We start from the raw sequence: 25,304 nt of genomic DNA on the forward strand, positions 1-25,304 counted from the left end.
TTCCTAGAATTTTACTAACATATTACAGTTCTCATTGTGAACTAATACATTAGAGATTCCAGTTTATTTAGTAGCTTCTGCTAGTTTCTGACATTAGGAATTTTCTTTTGTTTATGAGGAAAGTTTTTTTCAGATACAGTGGAATGAGAATAACCACCTACTGGAAAACAAGTTGTATGATATCAATTAATTTAATTCTTTATAAAACCCCTGAAAAGTTGACATGACATTCCCCAGAGTTCAAAGATCTCAAACTGGAAAATTCACTCTTGATTAAAAGACTCATGGATAGATAAGGCATGAAAATCACAGCAACTCATTAACTTTATAACACCTCAAGCTGGGTAGAAAATCGTGCCCTAAAAGTAGCCAAACAAATGACCCCAAATGATAACTGATTGAAGTCTGGAAAACAAAGAATTGCGCTATTCCCTCCCCTCCTTCCTTATTGTTGCTGACTTGTAAAAGATTACAACTATGAGTCAATACAATTATTCGTATCCCTTTTCACTTCTTGTTACTCCAGCCTATTTCCAGTCCACACTGTTTACCTTAGGAGAGCTAGGCCTGCCCAGCTATTTACAAAAACCTGTGCTCCAAAGATGTGTCTATAAGATCAGTAGATCTTCTGATGGTCTCTGATTCTCCTGTAAAGAACAGCATCAGCATCTTTGCACTAGAGTCTTCAAAGATATGTGAAACTTATCTAATAATACATAGTACAGGCTGTTGTTCCTTCTGTCAAGGACTAGGATCAAACCAGGGCTTATTTTGATCAGAATGCTCACACTGCCCATCTCCTGCTTAATATTTGTTGATTCCAAAAATCCTAACTCCATGCAGTTGTGGCAGTTTAGGAATAAGCACGCTCAAGAGAGAAGAGGTGTTCAGAATGAAATGTGTTGGGTCGTATTTGGTGTAGAAGCTTGCCAAGAAATACCTGCATTGAAAAGAAAAAAAAAGAAACAGAATATCAGCATGAATAAAAAGTTAAAATGTAAAGAAGAGCAAAATATGTTATTTTGAAATAAAGAAAAACATATTTTTATTTGAGTAATACGTAATAAGTAATAATTTCATCTCTGATTAGGAATAACCTTGCTTATTTACAACCATTCAGTGACTGTTCAATGTTACAACAGCACTGCAAAAAGTGATTTATGCCTGTTTCTCACACTTACAACCATTGCCGCATCCTCAAGGTCACATTATCAAAATTTGGATGGTGGGCAACTGGTTCATATTTATGATGGTAGTTGCAATGTCTTGGGAGTGATACGATCTCCTTTTGTGACCTTCTGGCAAGCAAAGTCAATGGGGAAGCAAGATTCACTTAATAACCATCTTACTATCTTAACAATGGTAGTGATTCATTTAACAATTGTGGCAAGAAAGCTCATAAAATTCAGCAAAACTTATTTAACAACTGTCTCACTTAGCAACACAAATTTTGGGCTCAACTGTGGTTGTAAGTTGAGGACTACCTGCACTTAGTTGCTTGTATTAGAGCAAGGATTAGTCAATTTGCCCATTTTGGTGGCAATATATTTTGAGGCGTGTACAAAAAATGAGAAAGGTGTTGTTTTCAACCCCAATCAAACCACTAAATTCCAGTGGTTCTGCCAAAGTTTGGTAAAATCACTCAAAAAGAACGTTGGTCTTACCTGAACGTTTTTTTCGGGAGAGTGGAGGGAGGGGCCACTGAAGGGTTATTACAGCCTGATTGGTCCATTTGACTGAGAGAAAACTTCTTAACCTTCGGCTTCTCCCGTTGGCTCCCAGTTTCCGCGATGTCAGGTCAGCGTCTGCATGATGTAAGAAGACAAGGGAAAGCCGCCCCGGGCCACCCGATCCTACCCCTCCCAGACCCTGTCTTATCTAACTAGGGAGGGAGAGTGACCCCTCCCTCCACTCTCCCGAAAAAAACGTTCAGGTAAGACCAACGTTCTTTTTCCAGTAGAGTGGAGGGAGGGGTCACTGAAGGGACATACCCACGCTACGTCCCAGGGAGGGGAGACTGGGTCTCAGGGGGAGGATCGGCCACCACCCGCTGGAGAACCCTCCGCCCAAAGGATGCCTCAGCCGAGGCATAAGCGTCCAGGCGGTAGTGTCTTATGAAAGGAGTAGGGGAGGCCCAGGTGGCCGCGCGACAGATGTCCTCGAAGGGCGCCCTTGTGGCCCAGGCCGCTGAGGAGGCCGCACTACGAGTAGAGTGAGCCGTAATCCCCGACGGGGGAGATTTGCCTGAGGCTCCATAGGCCTCAACGATGGCCAACCTGATCCACCTCCCAATAGTTGAAGACGAGACCTTATTGCCTAGGGAACCTGGGTGAAACGAGACAAACAACGCCTCGGTCTTACGAATGCCTTCCGTCCGTTTCAGATAAATACGGAGGGCCCTGCGTACATCCAACCGATGCCACGCCTGTTCTCTCTCCCTTGTTGGATTGGGGCAAAAATTTGGTAGGACAATTTCCTGGGCCCTATGAAAAAGAGTATTGACCTTCGGTATGAACGAAGGATCTAAACGCAATACCACCCTATCCTGGTGGATCATGCAAAGGTCGCTTCTAACAGAAAGGGCCCCCAGCTCAGAGATACGCCTGGCCGATGTAATGGCCACTAAAAATACTACCTTCAGTGATAGGAGGCGCATGTGAACCGACCTGAGCGGTTCAAAGGGAGACCCCGTCAGTGCCTTCAGGACGATGGTAAGGTCCCATGTAGGGAACCTATGGACCGGAGGCGGACGGATGTTGGCCGCCCCTTTAAGGAACCTCTTCACCAACGGAGAGCGAGAGAGGGTAGAGGGACCCTCCCCTCCCAATATAGTGGATAGGGCCGCTACCTGTCGCCTGAGGGTATTATGGGACAACCCATCCTCTAATCCTTTTTGAAGAAATTCTAGAACGTCTGGAACCGTGGCCCTGGCTGGATCCACCCCCCTGGGGTTACACCACTTCGCGAAGGCCGACCAGGTGGCGTTATAGATCCTCACTGTGGACGGTTTCCTAGCTGCCTCTAAGGTGGCTATGACCCCCGATGACAGCTTCCTCCGTTTCAGCAATCCCCTCTCAAGAGCCACGCGGTCAGATGCAGCCACTGCGGCTCTGGGTGAACTAAGACCCCCTGATACAAGACTACCTCTTCCGGTGGAATTCTCCAGGGATCTACGACCGAGAGCTGGACCAGGTCCGCAAACCATGGTCTCCTCGGCCAATATGGGGCTAACAGAATGACGGAAGCCCTCTCTGTGACTACCTTCCGAATGGTTCTGGGAATGAGGGGAAGGGGAGGGAAGGCGTAGAGGAGACCCGGAGGCCACCGGGTCCTGAGAGCATCCGCTCCTTCTGCAGCTGGGGTCTTGAATCTGGTGAAAAATCTCGGCAGCTGCGTGTTGCTGGGGGAGGCAAACAGGTCCACAAGGGGGTTGCCGAACCTGAGACAGATCTTTCGAAACAACTCTGGATCTAGCTGCCACTCGCCGTTGTCCAGAGTCGCCCGGCTCAACCAGTCTGCCTGGTGATTGGACGTCCCCGCAATATGTTCTGCCGCAATGGAGGCCAAGTGTCTCTCCGCCCATAGGCCTAATGTCTGTGCCTCCCGCCAGAGGGCTCGGGAGTGAGTCCCGCCTTGCCGATTTACATGAGCTTTTGTCGCTACATTGTCCGTAAGTAGTAGGACATGTCGCCCCTGTAGCTGGCGGTTGAAAGTCTGGAGGGCCAGTCTCGCGGCCTTGAGTTCGAGCCAATTTATATTGTGTCTGAGGTCCGAGGCAGTCCAACGTCCCTGGGCCATGTCGGACCCCATCACGGCCCCCCAGCCGTAAAGGCTCGCGTCCGTCGTGACTTGTACTCTCTCCGGCTCCCAAATAGAGGCCCCCTGTCGCAATGCTGGGGACATCCACCACTTGAGCGAGCGTCTCACTTCCGACGTTAAGCGAAGCGGTCGTAGAGAGTTGCTCATCATTCTCCTTTGGGCTGGTATTAAGGCCCACTGAAGGGGACGCAGATGCAGGCGGGCCCAGGGAACTATCCCTATGCAGGATACCATCTTCCCCAGGAGTCGTGATAATGTCAGGGTGGAAACGGACCTTTTTGTCCTGATTGACCTGATCAACTGCGTCAGACTGTCTAAGCGGTCTGGGGACAGGCGGACCCACCCCGACTGGGAATCTATCACTGTCCCTAGGTGCAGAATCTGTCTGGATGGGGATAGATGGCTCTTGGGGAAATTCACTGAGAAGCCTAGTGTCTGGAGCCATTGGATGGTCAGCTGGAGGTCTGCCCTGGCCCTGGGAAGAGACCCTGCCTGCACTAAGACGTCGTCCAGGTAACACTGGAGCCTGACTGGGATGGATCTCAGGTAAGCGGCCAGTGCCGCCAGGACTTTGGTGAACGTCCGAGGGGCCGAGGCCAGGCCGAATGGCAGGGCCCGGTACTGATAGTGTCTGCCTTTGTGGGAAAATCTCAGAAATTGACGGTGAGACCGAAGGATGGGGATGTGTAGGTAGGCCTCCGTCAGGTCTACCGAGGCCATGTAATCCCCCTTTCGAATGCCCTGCAAGATTGATTTTAGGGAGGCCATCTTGAAGCGCCTGTAAACTAGATACTGATTCAGGCGCTTCAGGTCGAGAATAGCCCTCCAACCCCCCGAGGCCTTCGGGACTACAAATAGATTTGAATAGTAGCCCCGCCCCCTCTCCGTTTCCGGAACGACCTCCACCGCTCTGATTTCCAGAAGGTGTGAAACGGCGAGGTCCATGAGATGACGGCGTTCCGGATCCCGGGATGGGGAGAAAACTTTGAAGCGCCTCGGGGGATAGGAGAGGAACTCTAACCTTAGGCCGTGGCGAATGGTCGCCCGGACCCAACCGTCTGTTGTAATCTAGTCCCACTTGTCCGCATATAATGCCAGGCGGCCGCCTATGGGATGACTCGGATTTGAGTCATTTCCCTCTGCGGAAGGGGCGGCCGCCCCCCCCGCGAAAAGGCCGCTTGGACTGAGACTGGTATCTGGAGCGGTCTTGGAAGCCTTGCCTATTGAATGGCCTATCCTGCCTGTACTGTTGGAAACGGGACTCCTGGTCCCTGTCATAGTTTCTGAAAGGAGGCCTGCGATATGGGTGACTGCGTGTCTCGGATTTCTTAGTGGAAGTAGGCATTACCTTTTTCTTTTCCTTATTCTCCACTAGAATTGGGTCTAGGGCAGACCCAAACAAATTTGGACCCGTGAAGGGGGCAGCTATCAAATCCCATTTGGCTTTATTATCGATCTGCCAATTTCTAAGCCAAAGGAGCCGGCGTGAGGCCACAGAGGTGGCCAAGGCGCTGGAGCCAAAACGCATGGCATCCAAGGTCGCGTCGGCCGAATACTGGCAGGCCGCCATAATTTTGGTCAGATCTTGATGGATTCGATCATCCTGGATCGGGATACGATCCTGGAGTTGGCGGAGCCACATCACTGTTGTGCGATTAAAATACGAGGCGGCAGCCGCCGCCCGCATTGCCCAAGCGGAAGCCTTATAATTTTTCCGCAGGGTAAGCTCCGCCCTCTTATCCTCCGGCTTAAGTTTGTCCGCAGCATCCCCGGAGACCACCGGGGAGGATGAGACCAGGGCAGCTATGGGTTGGTCTATAGCCGGAAGTTGAATTGCCTGTAAAAAGGCCTTCTCCATATTATAAGCCCGCCTATCATTGCTGCCAGGAGGGGAAAAATTCGAAGGTCGGGCCCACTGACTGGTGGCCACCTCCAAGAACAGAGGAGGAGCAGGGATCTCCTCCTTGTTGGTGGCCGTGTTTGAGAACATCACCATGTCTGGGTCCCTGGGCGGGGGCACTGTGGGGTCCCCTGTGCCCACCTTGGTGGTTCTCCTAGCCTTCTTCAGTAGGGGTTTAAACATGGCCTGAATGAATAAGTTAGAAGAGGTGGGCTGATCAGTGGCCGCATCCTCTTCCTCAGAGAAACCCCAGTCGTCTTGACGACCGGCCTCCCCCCTAGAAGAGACCTCGCTCATGAGGGAGGGGGAAGAATTCCTAGACCTGGCCCTGCTGAACGGAGTAATCCTATTATGCCGGGAAGGTCTGTCTCTTTGAGCTATTCCCCTGGAAATGGCTGCAGAAATTAATCTTTTTAGATTTTCAGGGAGGTGTTCTAGATCCTCCTCGTCATAATCAGAATCATAGTCATGAGGAATTGAATCCCTGTGGGATCTCCTACTACGGGAGGGGCCTGCAGAGGGGCCCTCTAAAGGATCATTTCTATCCAAGCCCCCTGTCCCAGGGGAAGTTGGGGGAGGGGGAGAAGCCCCCCGTTTTTCACTCCTAACAGATCTGGATGAAGAGGAAGAGGGAGAGGAAGGTCTGAACCCCCTGTTGACAGAAGGGGAATGACTATGAGCCTCAGGTCTGGGAGATCTAGATCTAGGTCTGGGATCCCTGACCTTCTTCTTTTCTGCCCTCTCAATCGCTTTCTCGATTGCCCTGGAACGCCTAAGCTCATCCCTTTGTAGGGCTCTGGAGGGGCGATCCTCCGCAGAAGGCCTAGAAACACGAGGCCTGGCTGGGGCAGTGGGGCCTGACTTATCTTCCTGGGCCTGGGGAGTTGCGGTTTGAACTGCCTCAGATCTCGCTGCCATCGCCCCACTCACGTGCTCTGATGATTATAGAAGAAGAAGCAGTCGCAGCTAGAAGCCTCTTGCTGGGAGAAACTCTCAACTTGAGCTTTGAATAATGACGGAGGCTCGGTAGAGGGTGGAAGGGCTAGGCCCAACACGTGTCCAAAATGGCCGCCGCTGAGGCTTGCTGGTCTTCTTCTCGAGCGGCCGTTTAAAATGGCGCCCGAGCCTGCCGCTTGCCTCCCCCGCACCTTGTAGGGCTCGCCGTTTAAAAAGGCAAGTGATCTCGGCCCTTTAGCTACTTCCGCCGGTCTTCACGCCCGGCAAGAGCCGCTGGCGCTCCGGTCTCGTTCACGCGCCGCCGCCGAGGGCACCGCCGACTCGGTAGAGACTGCGCGGTCTCGTTTAATGACTGCCGGTCTTCACGCGCGGCAAAGGGCCGCCGGCGCTGCGGCTTCAAGGCAAGGAAATGTTTCGGGGGAGGATAAATGAGCTGCAAGCCCCCCGGCACGCCCGAGTCACCAGGAATCAGTCGGGGGGGAAAAGAGCCCGCAGGGAGTAAGGTGGGAAGAGCTTTGCTCCGCGCTGCTTTCCCTGCCTATTTAGGACTGCGATAGCTTGTCCTATTGGGCCAGCTCTATTTTACGAAGCAATTTGTTTGATTTAAAGTGTCCAATTGAACCAATTAATTTTTCTAAATATAGTACTCACAATCACTGGGAACCAAATTTGAGTCTTTTGGACCTTGTTGACTGAGAGGAAACTGGGAGCCAACGGGAGAAGCCGAAGGTTAAGAAGTTTTCTCTCAGTCAAATGGACCAATCAGGCTGTAATAACCCTTCAGTGACCCCTCCCTCCACTCTACTGGAAAATATGGAATGTTTTGGATTGCACCAGGCAGAACAAATGTTGAAGTGCTGAGGCACTGAGGTGTGTCACAGCTCACTCTTCTGCAAACAAATCCTTTCACCCCACCTGTTCCATTTTCTTAGTACCTTTCCTTTATTCTCTCCCTAGTAGCTGCCAATGTCCCTTGATTTTTCACTTCTGTCCCTTATCTAGGCTTTGGATATCTTTGGCTCGCTTTGGCCCCACCCAGCAGAAAGCTATGTTCATGAAATGCTAGGGCTGTATAGTCTACAGTATATATGTTCTATGAAAGAAGCAAAAGAGTTCAGAGTTTCTGTTTTAATTGCAGCATTGAAATGTACTTCGAGAAAACAGGTTGGTAATTGACTCCTAATATTTTATGCAGTGAATTGCAAGAGCTCCACTGGAGACCGAGTAGTATGAAAATAAAACAAAATAAATAACCTGGTGCAGTTTTGGAGTACAGATTGCAATTTTAAGAATATTTTACTAATAATTGTATGCTTATCCCCACAGAAAATTTATTTCATGATAATAACCATAGCCAACAACCAGGCTATTTCACCATGCAAGCATTCTCATATTTACAGGCATCTAGGTTTGATAGTAACAGACTTTAGGATATAAAGAAAAATGTAAAACAAAAAGATCTGGACATGATTTGTTTCTAGAACACTGACTCGATCGCAGCCAGCAAAGATGTCAGGTTAATATCTTAGCATTAAATCTTTGATAGTGCAGGAGTGTACTGTCTTATTTTGGTATTTAAAAACAATATAACAAAAGCATATTTACAGGCAAGAATCTATGTGCAGCCTAAAAGACGGAATGACTGAAAACAGTATCCAACAACCAAACACTATTAAGCTGTTCTTTTATATGATTTTTCAGAAAGTCATACTGGGAAAATTTATTTGAAAATAGCATAATAACTAAGGAACCTTAGCTGAAAGATATCTATACAGTATCTGGAATGTTGCAAAATTATTATTTTTAAAGCATTGATTTGAGACATGTAACATTGATTATTTATATTAAGTTTTAGTTAATTGGAGAAATCTTATTTGTAAAATAATGAAAGGTTAGGCGGTGGCATTTTGAATTCAACAGACAACTGCAAACTATTTTTGAAATGTCATATTTGTTTTGAATGAATGCCAGTTAAAAAAACCCTACTTATTTCAATTCTGCAATATAAAGTACTTCTCTGTATATCTCTGCAAATTACTGTGCATGAAACTGACACTTCCATTATAAAAATTCCAAAGTACTGTTTACAGAAACATATTTTTCTTCCTTTTAAAAGCATACCAATTCAGAGATACATGAATAATAGAACGTATTGATTCTAAATAATTTGCAGGGTTTAGATACTGATTCGCTCACTGCAATATTAATGCCACACCAAATAAAAGATTTGTTTTAAATCTGCAGAGTGCTAGAACAGTCAGTGTAGTATTTTCAAAACTTACAAAATTATCGGAGAGATTGTGAAGAATTTTCGTGAAGATGTAAACTGTACGCCATAATCCAGCTGTTCCCAGTGTGTCAGCAATCTTGCTTTACCTTGGTCAGGCGTTTCAAAAGGTGTTCCTTTTACTGCATGCAAAAATACATACATTCCCTGCAAAGGCCAAACAAACCCATCCAAAACAAAAGCCAAAGTTAGCCATGCTTCATTATTAACTATACATGAAATCTGAGTGAAGGATCTGAAATATTAAGCACCAGACTTTTAAAATATGTTCTGTGATTTGTCATTAGATTAATAAATATTTGAACAAGAATACTAAGATGAAGTTGCCCACAGAAAGATTAATCCAATTAGACATTTTATTCTGGCCCAGATTTCAGTTACTTCTACTCCACCCTAGCAACTTGTTTCATTAAAGCTAGAAAATAAGGCAATAACTCTACACAAATCCTATGAAGCCAATGATTCTTGGTTTTGATTTCATAAGACTAACAAAGCTTATGTGAACTTGTACATCTGTTTTCTGAAAATACAGAGAGAGAACAGTTTTCAAACTCAATCTGTGACAAAAAGAGTTGAAATATAGTGACTGATTTCACAATCAAATGTAGAGACAATGGGGCATTACAGGGTAGTTACCTACTTAAACTTTAAGAGATATGCTTCTCCCCTCACTTTAAAACAATTGCCAATCATTCATTATTTGTGTACCATTGGTCCAATGCCAGAGAAATATGATTAAATATATGCTTAAGTATATGGTGCATGTTTGTGCCAAGTTTCATACACTAATTCAGGAGTGGAAAACTTAAGGCTTTCTAGATGCAACAGGATTGCAACAGATGAATATCTTTCACATGGACATTAATTCTGATATTTGTATTATGACTACCTAATATTAGTATTATGACTACTGGGAACTGTAGATAAACAACATCCTAATAGGCTCTCCATCCTATTTTAATCCAAAACAGGTCATTTGGTCAAAACTCATGCTTTAATCATCAGGAAATTTTCTACTGATAACTGAGAATGGAAATCTGATTAACTTTCTACTCCTATAATTTTATTTCTTAAATTTATATCCCACCTTTAATTTTTCTAACACAAAGTAGACTCCCTTCTCCTGTTTTCCTTATAACAGCTGTGTAAGGTAGCTTTGAGCTGAGAAAGTGTCACTGGCCCAAGTCACCTTATTTCAGATGGACTGAAACTCATACTTGATTTGTAGCCCAAGTACCTTAGCCACTACACCTAAGTGGGTCTCTTGTAATTAGAAGATAACAGTGTAATATTAGGTACAGGTCATCCTCTACTTACAACCCTTCATTTAGTGACCATTCGAACCTACAATAGCACTGAAAAAAGTGACTTATGACTGTTTGTCACACTTACAACCATTGCAGACTATCTCAGTTACGTGATCAAAATTCAGATGCTTGGCAACTGGTTCGTATTTATGACGGTTGCAGTGTCCTGGGATCGTGCGATCATCTTTTGTGACCTCCTGACAAGCACAATCAATGGGGAAGCCAGATTCACTTTACAACTGTCTTACTAACTTAACGACTGCAGTGATTCACTTAACAACTGTGGCAAGAAAGGTTGTAAAATGGGGCAAACCTCACTAAACAACTGTCTTGCTTAAGAATGGAAATTCTGGGCTCAATTTTGGACATAATTTGCGGACTACCTATACAGGTCAGGATTGAACTGTGGAGTTCTTGGTGCTCTTTGAGCTTACTTGTTTGCTTGCAGATGTTTCACTACCCAACTATATAAGAATCACTTGGTTGAGTTGGGCTCCTATAGAAATTGAATGAATAAAATAAATAAATATCATCAAGTGAATGTGGGATTTGCTGCCTGTTTATATAGAATAGCTTGTCCTGCCAGTTTTTGGTGGTGTGGTTTCCTCCATGGCAGTTCCTTAATTATTATTTCCCGACTGACTTTTCTGGTGTTGACCTCTAGCTGTGTACTGGCTGCTGGATGGAATGTGCTCTAGTTTGTTTTCTTAGTTTTGTTCTATTGTTTCTTTTGAATGCAATCTATTCTAATAATTATGATTGTATACCATTAAAATGATAATTATAACAAAAGAAATCAAAGATAATACCAATATTAATAGGCGCCTGGGCTGCAATTCCAAAACATCCGACGCACCATTTGAATACCATCAGCATTGACAAAATCAACATCAGTCAATTGCAAATGGCAGCTTTAATTGGAACAGCTTCCTTCCTTCAACAATTATCTTTAATACCATCAAACCACATCTGCCTACCCCGGGTCCTTCCCAGTCCTTGGGAAGGAATCAATATGTAGATAAAAATGCCAAATCCAATATAAACATCTGGTTGACAGTGCAACCAACCATGCAATTGTAGAATTATTATAACATAATGATTATTATAATTGGGAACTACCCAGAGTTGCTTAAGATGGACAGATATATGCATTCTGCAGTTTAGGATGCTCACCAAATTATGAATAATATTGGTTAAGGTCCAAGCCACTGGAACACTGAAGAAAGGAATGCTGAGCAAGACAATATGAAGCAAACCAACTCCAAGAGTGTATGTGAGCCACATTCCTCGACTGTTCATGACCCTCGTGTTGGGATTGACTTCACTGTGAGCAACCCCAACGTTCATCTTTTTTGCTTTAATTCTGAAAAGTAATATTGGAAAAGAAAATGTGCATCGTAAGGTATGCTTTTCCGGGTTAGTCATACCACTGTCAGACTGGGAGAGGTCATCAACTGCTGCATAAGAATAACTCAGCATCCTACCTATTAACAGTACAAAGTATTTGAAATGTTGTGTTCCAGCAACATTAGTCACTGTAAGACAATTTGAAACAATTTAACTTTTTTTTAAAAAAAATCTAAAGCAGTGCCCAACTGCTTATCAGCCTGGAAGCTAATAACAAAGCCCCATAAGATCATATACAGCTGGTAACAAAGCCCCATGCGATCATATACTTTTAACATTATTATGTCATTTGTATTATATATTTTATATGCAGCTCATGACAATTCCCCTTCACTCAATGAGGCCTAGGCAAGCCAAAAGTTTGGACACCCATAATCTAAATAGCAATAAAAATATCAATCAAAAAATTAATACAAGTGACATTTATATAATTGCAATCAATACAATCTCATTTTTAGAGCCTTCCACAGAATAAAGAATTTTCCATTTATTTATTTTTTCCTATACTAGAGGAATTTGTTCAAGTTTAAAAAAAAAACACAACCAATTCTTATTCGGGAATACTTATAACTGGGTGCACAAACCACTAAAAAGCAATTAACAAATCCTAGACATCAATCTGAAAATAGAGAGACTGCTTATTTTAAATCAGCTTAATGGAAAGTTATTTACAGAAAATTTTATGGGTAGAAAATATCATCTTACATGTCAATAACAATTGCTAGATCTGTTACCTATTGCAGAAGGGGGGGAAGAGCTGTTCCCCAAAATTGTATATGAAAAGTTACATCAGCTTTGACCAACTGACTGCAAGTCAACCCAGATATTTTCATGAGTTGACATGTATTTCATTTTCTTACCTGTCTCCTGTCTACCATCTCTCATACATACACTTAGGTTGAATACATTGGCAGTTAAGATTCCATTGCCTGTTTTATTTGAAAATAGTATTTTTTTATCATTCTGGTTACAAGCAGATAACTTAAGGAATATTCTTTGACTTCTGAAGGCAACATAAGCTATTCAACTAGTCCTATCTCTGTGGTAGGTACACACCCTCATATCCATCCTATTGGACCAATTTAGAATGTTTTAACATGAGCATCCAATACAAAGAAAAATCATATTTTAAAGGAATATGATGCACAAGGCAAACAAGAATAACACATAAATCACATACCCACATACACAAGATTTACACTAAAATTCACCCTACAACTATTTGAAAATTAGTCATGTTCAGTAATTCAGTCACGGTAAGATCAGCACAATCTGTGCACAATTAGAGACCTAAAACATATACCGTATGTTCAGGATTCAACTAGAGAGATACGTATACAATCAAGGATAATCTAAAATAAGTGAACAGCAAATATCCTTCCTCTTTAATTAATTTAGGTGTATCACTTGACCTTAATTTTCTAAGCAATATATATTTATTATTTGGATGCAATCTACACAGCTCTCCCAACAGTTTTTTTTTAAAATCCGCGTTAAAATTAAGATGGAATTTAACCTTTAGTCCATTGAATAGATAAATCAGAAAGCAGCTCTTTCTTTGTGCCGCTGGTTAGAAAGGTCTCCTAACAACTAAACAAAAGACCCCTGTGTCAGAAATTACAAATTAGCAGATGTCTCAGATGGTCCACGTTCATTTCTTTGCACCTCCTGCACAATCCAGCACCACAAGGCATATATATATCACACACACGCTCTTTTCGGAAAACGCCAAGCAAGCGAAATCGGGCAAACGGAAGCTTAAATCATGCTTTTAAAAACCCGATAGCAATGTTGCTTCCTTATTTATTGTTATTATTATTAATTATTATTTATTTATTATTATTGCTTCGGGGCGAGCAGAAAGCAGAGAGGCCCGACTGTCTGCGCGTCAAGGGTGCCGAGCTACGGCATTGTTTCCCCATCCAAGCGCAACCGCTTTGTCTTCAGCTGGTCCCTGCGCTGCAACACACCTTCCGCCGCCCGCCACGCACACCAGTTGCACTAGCCCAGGAACCCGGCCGTAGTCCACAACTGCCCAGAAAGAACCCCACACCTCCCGCCTCCCGTTTTTTCTACTGCACCTTTTCGCTAACCGGGGAAACAATCCCGCGCCGAGCCGCCCGCTTCCCAAACCTTCGCTGGTTTCTTCTGAAGTGTTCCACTGTAAAGCAAAAGGGAGGGAGGAGTTTGGGCCACTGGTTAGCCCCGCCCTTTATCAGGCGCGCACGCGGCGGGGAAAGCTGGGGCACCGAGGTACCGAAGGAGGCGGAAAAAGAGAGGCGTCCAGAGTCCTTTGACCGCTCCGGAGGAGGAAGTACAGTAGGGCTTTCGGCCGGTCCTTTTTTTTCTGGCAAAGCTTTATTTTCAGGCCTCGCTCGCTCTTCGTGGGTGCCCCGGTGCGATAGGCCTGGGGAGGTCACGTGGCTCAGGCGAGCCTTTCTCTCTCCCCCCCCCCCCCGCCCAGCCGGAGCAAGGAACAAAAACACCCCCCACCCCCGAGGCTGAATTCTTTCCCTCTCTCTCCGGTTTGCTCGGTGCAAGCCGTGTGTATTTATACCCGTTGTTTGAATTTGCTTTTTTTCTTGAATGGCTGCCTGGCTTCTTTGGCGTTGGGCGAGTTACAGACCGGGAATGCATTGCTGCGATGAGGTGGAATAGATGGTGGGCAGAGCTGCTTACAGGTTGCGTTTTGGTTTGGGACTAATCCAAAATTCACTGTAAATCTCAGTTTGGAAGAGGTTGTGGTTATAAAAGAAGCGTTAACACAGTTGCTGAACAAAAAGCCTAGTAAAAACAGAGGGCCTTGCTGAACTCTGGGATTTATTTCCATGTATTCCTACCTATATTACTCTATTTGGCAATAACCTTGACTTCATTGTGCTTGTTTAAAGATATTTTGCCTTTTTTAGCATTATCATAGTAAGTGACTTTAAGCCTGAAAGGCATAAGTAGAGGTGGATGTTACTATTTAGATAGGAAACGCCAGATGTTTCAATTGGACTGAGAAGTTGAAAAGGCATCCCTGAAACATAATAGCAAACCATTCCTTTATTATTAGCCAAGAAAATAACATTCTTCTGCATGCCCATGCCTGTTCATTCACTACCAACTGAGTTCTACCTGAGCCAGATTTTTAGTGTTTCCAGCTATTTATTTTTTTAATTGCTTTTCCAGTTCAGCCAATTAAGTTGATTTAAAAAAGCAAAGAATACTTCAAAGAATATGATAATCTTGTGTTTATCACAACAGAACCATGGTGCAAACAGAAAACTGAAACCAGCCACTATCAACCACACCATAGGCCTCAGTAGAGTCCTAAATCAACCATAAATTAAGGTAATTGTTTAAATTTTGGAGCTTGCTTGAAAGTCTGGGATAATTGGATTCTTAAAATATCAGCTGAAGCAAAGTTTCAACCCCACCAGAAAAAAAGCATGTTTCATATGATACTCAGTTTAGTTTCTTGCACAGATAACTACCCAAATAAGGTTTATAATGCTGGTCTAAGAGGGCAGGAAACTTGCAGTGGTTCTACATGGTCCCTTGAGTAGCTTGAAGGTTTATGACAGCACTTTAAATTGAACCACAGAAATCATAGCAATGTAGCAGGTACAATATACAAGTAGTCCTTGACTTACGACTGCAATTGAGTCCAAAATTCATGTTGCTAAGTGAGACGTTTGTTAAGTGAGTTTTGGTCCATTTTACAAACCTTCTTGCCACAGTTGTTAAGTGAACCATTGCAGTTGTTAGTAATCTGATTGTTAAGTGAATCCTGGCTTCCCCATTGACTTTGCTTGTCATAACGGTACAAAAGGTGATCGCATAACCACAGAACATAGCAACTGTCATAAATGCGAACCAATTGCCAATTTTGATCATGTAAACGGGGGACGTTGCAATGGTTGTAAATGTGAAAAATGATCATAAATTATTTTTTCAATGCTGTTACAACTTTGAACGGTCACTAAATGAACTGTTGTAAGTCAAGGATTGACCTGTATTTGCTTTTGGTTTAACATCTTACCAGTTCCCAAGCTATTTTTTAAAGGTATCTCTATCTAGGTAGCATATGGCACAGGCTGAATACCAATACTGTAGATTACGTTAGGATGCGTTTGCACAACAAGCTAAATCATATATTAGGCCTATGCCAACTACTTAGGGAAATACTTTACTCATAGATGAGAATCTTCTTTGGATCTGCTTCTCAGAAGAATCACTTGAAAACATTCCTTGAAGACATTATGCTACGCTAGTCAGTAAAGCAGCTGTGTGTTGCACTCAGAAAATACTAGATCTGGATTAAAGCCTTCAAATCAGTACTTTGATTCAAAGAACTTCATAATCCGGCATAAAAACAAAACTGGAAATAATGAGATGCTGAGTTTAAGGGAATTGCAGGGTGTGGAGAGATTAGGTTCCTATAATCATCCTTTTCCTCACGAAGCTCTTCCTCCTGCTCTTTCTTTCTGTACATTTGCCCTTATACAATATATTTGTTCCTCCTCTTTGATTGTGGCAAGTTTTGCTGGTCAGTCCAGTCTTGATATTCCCCTCGGCTTCTTCACGTAGTTTGTTTGACTGCCAAGAGGGGAAGTCACTCTTCTCATGCCATATGGCACAAGCAGTTTTCTTTACCTTTCTCCATTCTTTCCAGAGCTTGGAGGGGTTCTCGTTTGTAGTGCCTGCATGATGTTTGTTGCAAGCTCTGTACATGAGCAGTGTCTGGAGATCACCAGGAGGGTAATTCAGTTCCTGTGAATGGTTTGCAAATGGGGGCAGCTTGTAGCATCATCAGCTAGGCAGATTAGTCCAAAGAAGGCCAGCTGCTCCATGTGAACCATGAGCCTAAGTAGGTTGTTCTTAAAATGCTGGACTGTGGTTTAGCATTAAAGCTAAGCTTTTGAATAACAGATACTAAAACAATGCATTTACTATTCTCTTTAAGAATACTATTTGCAATTTAGCCTTGAATCTGGTGACCGGCCTTCCAAACATTCTTCTAAGCCTCTACCATGCTTTCTCTTTAAAAGCTGAAGTAATGCCTTTGAAGATAAACCATATGATGTAAGAGCGTAGCTTTCTTTCTGCAATGAGGAGAGTCTGCAGTTTTCAGGCTTCTGAAAGAAAATTTTGACTGTTGTTGCACAATTGTGCTGCTATAATTTACATATAGGTTTTCATTAGATGCTATCTAGACTTAAGTAAATTTCTAATACTGGATTTCAATTATGGAAAGCCAATGAAAAAGTTTAAAATTTTGAGTGAATAAGTCCTGATCATCTTCTAAGAGGATATATTTCAGATATTTTGCTGCAGTATCCCCCAATCAAGGCTAAATTTACTAACTTCTTTAATCTGTCTTCATACAACTTTCTAATCCCTGAGCGTTCTTGTTGGCTGGATCCATTCCAGTTTCTGGAAATCCTTCTTAAAGTAAACTAAACATAGCTGAAGTTGAGTGTAATGAAAGTAGATGAACTTGCTATAATTCCAAAATTATGCTCTTGTTGATATGGTCTAAACTTGCATTTACCTTTATGCAAAAATCTAAAATGTAAAACAAATATAATTACCACCCATATAAGCAATCAACCTTTAAATAATAATTAAAGTTGCGTTTTGATTAAGATACTGCTAAATAGAGTATATCTGCATCTCCATGGATAAAGTGGTCCACAATTATGGCGCATACACAGAAAATCATCATGTTCTTGCAAATTGAAGAGATGGTGGTGCTACCTAAAGCGAAGCAGTTTTGCATGATCTAGGTGCCAAGCCATAAACGGTTCTCCCAAGTTAAAACCAGCATTTTTATTTCTATGTGGAAGGCCAGGGAACTCATACAAACTATGTTAGATGGCACCAGTGACTCACCTATCAGGTGTCTGCATTCTACACCAACTGAAGCTTTCAGTCATTCTTCAAAGGCAGTTTCAAGTAGAACATATTGAGGTTAATTTTAGAGTTTGTAGGAACATGGGTAACTCCTGGCAGGGCCCCATGTTCCAGGAAGAAATGCAATAAGAAAACCAGCCAAAACTGGACAGATACCCCAAGTAACCATAGTCTCTACCTATAGTTGCGGGTTAGAAGGATTCCCATCTCCTTCAGGGCAAGTAATTCCCTCCATAGGAGAGGCAAAACATTTGCTGGTTTCTATATAAGCAATATGTATATGTTGCAGAGATTCAGTCTCAACTTGTTTCTTCTCATTCACGTCTTTAATCTTACAGAAACCTGGCCAGGGCTTCTGCATCCCCACCTTTGCCTGGGACAGAGTTGTGTAATTGGGTATTACATCATTCCTCACCCTAAATCAGTAGGTCATTCTCCAAATGCTTCCTGTAGATGCTGAATAACAGGGAGAAGGATTGGAAAATTTGCAGCACTCTGTGGACAAAACAGTGTCTTTTTCTCCCAATTCATAAAGATGATCAGTAGCAGGACAACATGGTCAAAGATACTGAAAACCAGCATGTTATGTAAAAAGTCCAGGAGGAATAGACTTCCCCACCCAAGTCTTGATGAAGGCCATACACCACAGTCACCAGTGTATTTCCATCTATAACTCAGGCCTGAACCCTGACTAAAAGAACCTACATAAACCATGTTAAGGAATGCTGCAGTTGCAATCTTGCCACTTAGCACCCTTACTACAATGAGAATGTTGGAAAACAGGTGAAAGTTTCTAAACTGGCTAAATCCAAGGAGGGCTCTTCAGGAGGATGCTCACCACTGCCTCTGGTGAGCAAGAGCAGTGACCTCCTTTTCTCAAAGAGATGCTGACCACCTCCTACATTCAGACCGTCTCATACAGACACGTGCTTGCAGAAACAGCCAGGGAGGATACAGGTGTAAACTACATGTAGCAGAAGTCAATCCATTGGTCATCCTATCCACTTTCTCAGAATGAAGAATCTGAAATGAGCCTGAAATAACATGGCAAGATGCTGTACCAGGTACATCAAACTGCTCATATAAATTCCAGATGTGAAAGGTTTCCTCAGCAAAATGGCAGCAAAATGCACCAAATTATTGCTCAGTAATTTGACATAGCACTATGCTTTTATCTTCAACTCTGTACAGAAGAGAACAATTAAAAAAGACAGTATCATACTCTCTTAAATTGTGATTTTATCTTTTTTAGAAAACCGTTCCTGAAAGCCGAAACATGAAACAACTACCAGCAGAAACTATTCGACTTCTTTCTAGTTCACAAGTCATTGTATCAGTTGTCAGTGTGGTTAAAGAACTGGTAGAGAATTCTTTGGACGCTAATGCAACCAGTATTGATGTTAAGTTGGTAAGTTTTTTTAAGACTAAAATTGGGATGAAAGTATGGGTGAGAAGACCATATTTCCTTGGAAAGTAAAACTGACTAAAAATGTGAGTAGCTCTCACCAGTGGCAGAGGCACCGCGGGCTGATTCTTTACTGTTTCCAGAGCAGCCCTGCGGGCCAGATCTAAGCAACCCGCAGGCCAAATGTGGCTGTGGGCCAGTGGTGGGTTCCAGATCCCAGTGCAGCTGGTACGGTGCAACGGGGCTGGGCATCCACCACATGACCGCATGCAGCACAGCACGTACATGCTTACTTACCGCCCGCTACACTCCAGCTGCTCATTACGCTCTGTGCGCATGCACAGAAGCCCCGAACAGCTCAAATACAGGTAAGGAGCACGGGCGGGTGGGCCCTCCAGAGCACCGTACCGGAACAGTACCTGGTGCTCCCAGCAGGCACCAGTTGCCCATACCAGGGCGTACCAGTCGTATCCCACCACTGCTGTGGGCCTTGAGTTTGACACTCCTGACCTAGCAGTTTTGCAAATACTAATTTTAACAAATACATTCTTGATTTTAAAGCATATAATTATATAGGGCTTCCTATTGATTTCATGTTTCATTTTTAAGAATACATAATCATAGTGTGGGATTATTGGTGCTCTTTGAGCTGGTTGTTTTCTTGCAGACATTTCATCCCCAAACTAGGTATCAGCAACAGTCCTTGAAGGGAGTTTGCTTTTCTTTATATATATTAGTGACTTCGCCCTTTCTGTGTTGGTGAGAGTGTTCTTAATTAGGCTGTTGTTTAATGTTAGCTTGTTTGAGTTGTAGTTCCTATATGGAGGATTGTTTACTTCTTGATTGTTGGTATAGTGTTAATCTTGGTGATAATCTCTGTTTATCTGAAGATTGTTGCTGGTGACGAGTGCTTTGATTTTTTTTTTTCATCCTTTTTGGCTTTTTGATTATCTCTTTTGAATGGTATGTAGATGTTTACCTTTATGTGCCTTTTGATGGCTGATTTGACCAAGTGCCACATTTTCAGGAATTCTCTAGCGGTTTTAGACATGGCTTGGTCTAGAATGCTCACAGTTTCCCAGTTGAAACAATGGTAAAGTCTATCCACCAGTGACGTGCGGTCAGTGGAGGCAAGGGAGGCAGGGCCTCACCTCTCTTCATGGAATAATAGTATATAATATTATATACTATATATATATAATATTATATACATCCGGCCGGCCGTGCCCGGGAGCTGCGGAGGCAGAAATGTTGTCGGCGCCTCCGGATGACGAACCAGTCACTTGCTTTCGTCATTGGGAGGCCGACAACATTTCTGCCTCCACAGCTCCCGGGCGCGGATGGATGGAGGTAGCCAGAATGGCGCCGAAGCAGTCCGGCGGGCGAACGAGCGAGCGAGGCAGCGAGATCTTCGGTCACTCGTCCACCGGACTGCCTCGGCGCCATTCTGGCTACCTCCGTCCATCCGCGCCCGGGAGCTGTGGAGGCAGAAATGTTGTCGGCGCCTCCGGATGACGAACCAGTCGCTTGCTTTCGTCATCGGGAGGCCGATAACATTTCTGCCTCTGCAGCTCCCGGGCGCGGATGGACGGAGGTAGCCAGAATGGCGCCGAGGCAGTCCGGTGGACGAGTGACCGAAGATCTCGCTGCCTCGCTCGCTCGCTCGCTCGTTCGCCCGCCGGACTGCTTTGGCGCCATTCTGGCTACCTTTGTCCATCCGCGCCCGGGAGCTGCAGAGGCAGAAATGTTATCGGCCTCCCGATGATGAAAGCAAGCGACTGGTTCGTCATCCGGAGGCGCCGACAACATTTCTGCCTCCACAGCTCCCGGGCGCGGATGGACGGAGGTAGCCAGAATGGCGCCGAAGCAGTCCGGTGGGCGAACGAGCGAGCGAGGCAGCGAGATCTTCGGTCACTCGTCCACCGGACTGCCTCGGCGCCATTCTGGCTACCTCCGGCCATCCGCGCCCGGGAGCTGCGGAGGCAGAAATGTTGTCGGCCTCCCGATGACGAAAGCAAGCGACTGGTTCGTCATCCGGAGGCGCCGACAACATTTCTGCCTCCACAGCTCCCGGGCGTGGATGGACGGAGGTAGCCAGAATGGCGCCGAAGCAGTCCGGCGAGCGAGCGAGCGACGCAGCCTGATCTTCGGTCGCTTCCAGAGCCGGAGCGGGATGGAGCAGCCACCACCTTGGAAGTGAGTCGCGCGGACGGAGCTTTGGGGCTGAGGAGAGAGGCAGGGACGGAGGGAGTGGGGGGAGAGGAGCCACCCCCCTCACCCCCCCAGGCAATGGGGAAAGCTTTCCCGAAATGGGGGGGGTGTCGTGGGAAATAAAAAGGGCGCGCGCTGGGAGGGGACGAAGGAGGCTTTGGCGTGCCTTAGAGGCGGGCGGGCAAGCAACGAAAGGGGCAGCGAGGGCGGGCGGTGGCTGCAGGCGGCAAGGCTTGAGCGGGGTGAAAGCGCAGCCCCTTTCGTTGCTTTCCCATTCACCCCGCTCAAACCTTGCCCGAGGGAGCTGGGGATCGGGCTTTGGGTTGGTGGGAGACCTTGAAGGAGTGGGGGGCGGAAGGGACTGGTGCCGGTGGAGGAAGCAATGCTACGCCGCGGTCCCCTTAATGTTCACTCAGGAAGGCGGAGAATGAGACCACGTGTGCTGCACACGTGGTCCCATTCCCCGCCTTCCTGATGACGTCACCAGCCTCCCCAGCCATAACCCTCACCGCACGTCACTGCTATCCACATATTGTGAAATTAGTTTTCATCATGTCTTCTGACTTATAGTTGGTGTTCAGGGATGTGCTCTGGTGATCTTCTGCTTGTTTGTCCTACATAATAGCTATTATAGTTCTTGCACTGTTTATTGTAGATGGTTCCTGGTTTTTGTTTTGAGGTCATTTGGTTTATCAGGGATGTTTTGGAGGGCTTTAGTTGGTTTGTATGCGACAATGATGTCATATGGTTGTAATAGTCTGTTGGTAATTTCTGAGATATTGATAGTTTCATGTTTCCATTCTGATTTATTCTTTTTTTTAATTATGACAAAGGTGTCATTTACATATCAGATCCATACTTTGGGTTATATGTAGAAAAGTGCTATACAGATTTGGTTTCTACTTGCTATTTCAGTAGCGGTCAGAGTTTTACAGGGTGGGAAACCCTTTTTCTGCCTCCCCAGGCTCAAGAGGTTTTATAGGAGCCTGGGGAGGGCGAAAAGAACCCCCCGGAGGCCCTCCGGGGGCTTCAGGAGCTTCCCTGAAGCCTCCGGAGCGCAAAAAAACAGCCCTATGGGCAAACCGGAAGTTCGGGAACGGACTTCCGGTTTGCTCGTAGGGTCTGTTAAGCCCTCTGGAGGCTTCAGGGAAGCCTCTGAAGGTCACTTAAGCCTCCCGAGGGCCTCCGGGGGGGACAGGGGAGGCTGTTTTCACCCTCCCCAGGTTCCTATAAAGCCTCTGGAGCCTGGAGAGGGCGAAAAAAGGATGCAAAAAATGGGGAGCACCTCGCATGCGCACTGGGAGGGTCGTGCATTGCTTTATGGGTGCAGCATGCCCACGCACAACCCCCCTGTGCTCCCCCCCCATGGCACACGAGGCAAAAAAGGTTAGCCATCGCTGCACTAGGTTTTTCTTCTTCATTGGAAGAAGCTTACTGCCCTGTGGGCTTCACACAAAAAGAATCAATGATGGTGATGATGATATATGGATTGTAGGAGTCTCTTACAATCCCTGCTGTGAATCATGAAAGCAGTGACCCCCGTGGGTGATTTGTTGGCATATTTGTTCATTTAACTGAACGTATGTAGTCAAGTAGAGTTGATGAAGTTCATGGTTTTGGGATTTCAATCTTGGTGAATTTATTTAGGTCGGGTGCGCTGTGTAACGTGCTTCTTGGATTCTTTTGTTAATTCCAAATCTCTGAATAGAAAGAGTACTGTGACATTGAATGAGATCATGGTTTCATCTTCATCTATCAGGTTATTGATTCTTTGGAGACACTCTAGTGGGAGTTGATGGAGTATTTGCCTCCCTCTGTGAAAAGTTCAAACTATTTTGTAAATTTAGTAGTATTGTAGGTTGGGAGTTCTGGTAACAATACAATAGGGCAGAGAAGTACTTGTGGCTTCTGTGTTTTGAGGTATCCATAGAGGCACAGAAGGACAGGTCCACTGCTTTTGATCAACCATTGTTCTCCTTTTGTGATTTCCTCATTTTGGATAAGTCACTGAGAGTTTTCTTGATCTGATTGTCCAGTTTCTATGTTGGATTTGAGTTGATTCTATTGTCATCTTCTTCTGATGTATGACAGTCTTATGCTGTCTTAGATCTCTATGGAACATCCTGTGATTTAAATGTTCCTTCTAAGTCTCTATAGAATTCTAATGTATTAGCATCATCTGTGTTGTAAATGAGGCTTTTCTGTAGAATATTGTGTTCTATGGCAGATAGAGGGCAGCTGGTCATGTCTCAACCACTACAACCCAACCAACATAAACTGTTATAAAGATAACACTGCCATGTATCAAAAACATCTCAACAGACTATTACAACCACATGGCATAACCATAGTATACAAACCAACTAAAGCACTCCACAACATCCTAAGTAAACCAAAAAGTAAACATCAGCCTCAGAGATAAACAACATATACATCTGATGGTAACATCTGATGTTACCTAATTTTGTAATGAAACATCTACAAGAAAACATGACCTAGTTTGGTAATGAAATGTCTGTAAGAAAACAACCAAACTCAGAGAGTACCAAGGACCACACAATTCAACCCTTAGCTGCAAATATTATCTTCTACTGGTAATAATCATATAGTTAAATATTACTTTTCATGTAGAAAAATTAACTACATTCATTGTTTATACTTTTGACTTAGAAGGTTGTTTTTAATATCTAGGAATAGCTATTTAATCAAAATGACAGAGAGTAGCTTTAACTGAAAATATTTGTTCAATATGTTTCTACATGACATATAGAAACACATTAATTTTTTAGGACTTGCTTCACTTAAATATAGTAGAATGTCTGGTCACGACCATAATTCGTTCCATAACTTTGGTCGCAACCCGATTTGGTCGTGACCCAAACCTAATTTTGGAAATTTGGCGCTTACAAAAAAAAATGGTGCAGAAGGGGAGATCGACCACAGGAAAAAAATTGTGAATTTTTTGGTTGGAACCCAGTTTGGTTGTGGTCAGAAGGGTTTGTGACCAGAGGTTCTATTGTACTCTTAATTGAAGACTTTTGTAATTGCAAAAGAAAAAAAGAGATTGATTTCAGAGGGAGGTATGAAATTTTAGAAATATTTTACAATATTCATTTCCCCCAACCTGACTTAACAGAACTAAGTGGCAGTAGTCCTTTTCTTTAAAAATGTTGCATACAATGATAGAACGATGATAATTGTAATTTGAAAAGAAGTCATTTACAGTTCACTTTACCTCTAGAAGGATAGTACAGCATTGAGTAGAATTTGCCCCTCCAGGTTTCTTCTCACGATAACAACTTTGTGAAGTAGGTTGTCTTGAGAGAAGTCATGAAAGGTCCAATGATTTTTCAGAAGACAGTCTGGAGTTGAACCTAAATTTGCTCAATTCTAATTCAGGACCTCGAGCTATACTGGAATGAAGTCTGAGACTCCATCTTTCTGAAAGATATATTATGAGTGCTGTCAGTTGTCTTTTTATCTAGTTATTTATAAGGCAGCTATTTCCATGAACTTCATGAGAATTTAGAGTCTAAATATAGATCAAGGGAGTAGATCCTTCCAAAAAGAGAAACAAAGGAAATGCTTATGTATTTATTAATTAATTTAAAAATATCCATCTTCTCATCTTACTTGCGTGTATGTGGTAAATAAAATTAGGTATTTACACGAGATTGATTTGCGGTATAAACACTGATGTAGAATACAAATAAAAGTAAGAAAAGATGGATTTTGGACTTCTAATGACAAACAGGTTTACTATGTTACTTGTTTGTTTTTCATTTTGAACAATATGTACAATCAGGTTAAATTTGTATAGATATTTAGTAGTCGGTAATTCAGAGTAAAGAGGATTTTTGAAAGTTTTATAACCTTAACACTCTTTAAGGATATACTGTGAGCTGATAGTTTCTATTTCTGTTTGCAGTCGTGGATGAGGGGTGCAGGACAAACATTTAATTGATTTAGGCATTGTAGTCTGTTTGTCAAGCAGAAATTGCATTTGAGATTCAAATTAACTTCAATAAACATAGTGTGGTTTAGGTGTGAGAATAATGTATACAAATTAAAGAGTTCCATGGTCAGATATTTGAATAAACTACATGTGTG

General features: G+C 43.8%; 2 protein-coding genes across 7 annotated transcripts in view; one reads left to right on the forward strand and one right to left on the reverse strand.

The window, feature by feature from the left end:
• Positions 1-114: 114 nt before the first annotated feature.
• Positions 115-13,888, reverse strand: ORMDL1 (ORMDL sphingolipid biosynthesis regulator 1). Of its 2 annotated transcripts, none has more exons than XM_081956156.1 (4): positions 13,771-13,888; positions 11,444-11,633; positions 8,959-9,110; positions 115-940 (listed from the first exon to the last, which is right to left on the reverse strand). In XM_081956156.1, the coding sequence occupies exons 2-4, from the start codon at positions 11,615-11,617 to the stop codon at positions 805-807; spliced, it is 462 nt and encodes a 153-aa protein (XP_081812282.1). In that variant the 5' UTR covers positions 11,618-11,633; positions 13,771-13,888; the 3' UTR covers positions 115-804. The 2 variants fall into 2 exon arrangements, with proteins under 2 accessions (XP_081812282.1, XP_081812281.1); XM_081956155.1 differs by having other exon boundaries at positions 13,759-13,888.
• The window catches only part of PMS1 (PMS1 homolog 1, mismatch repair system component), a 53,279-nt gene continuing 41,844 nt past the window's right edge, over positions 13,870-25,304 (forward strand). For 2 of the 5 annotated variants that reach the window (XM_081956111.1, XM_081956115.1), the window contains exons 1-3: positions 14,251-14,358; positions 14,927-15,013; positions 18,831-18,986. In XM_081956111.1, coding sequence (XP_081812237.1) covers positions 18,855-18,986 — 132 coding nt within the window. In that variant the 5' untranslated portion in view covers positions 14,251-14,358; positions 14,927-15,013; positions 18,831-18,854. Of the gene's footprint in view, positions 13,997-14,206; positions 14,359-14,926; positions 15,014-18,830; positions 18,987-25,304 lie in introns of those variants that run through there. The other 3 variants (XM_081956114.1, XM_081956113.1, XM_081956112.1) reach the window with 3 other exon arrangements.

Source organism: Natrix helvetica, assembly GCF_964273705.1.
Source record: "Natrix helvetica genome assembly, chromosome: 1".
Lineage (NCBI taxonomy): Eukaryota > Metazoa > Chordata > Lepidosauria > Squamata > Natricidae > Natrix > Natrix helvetica.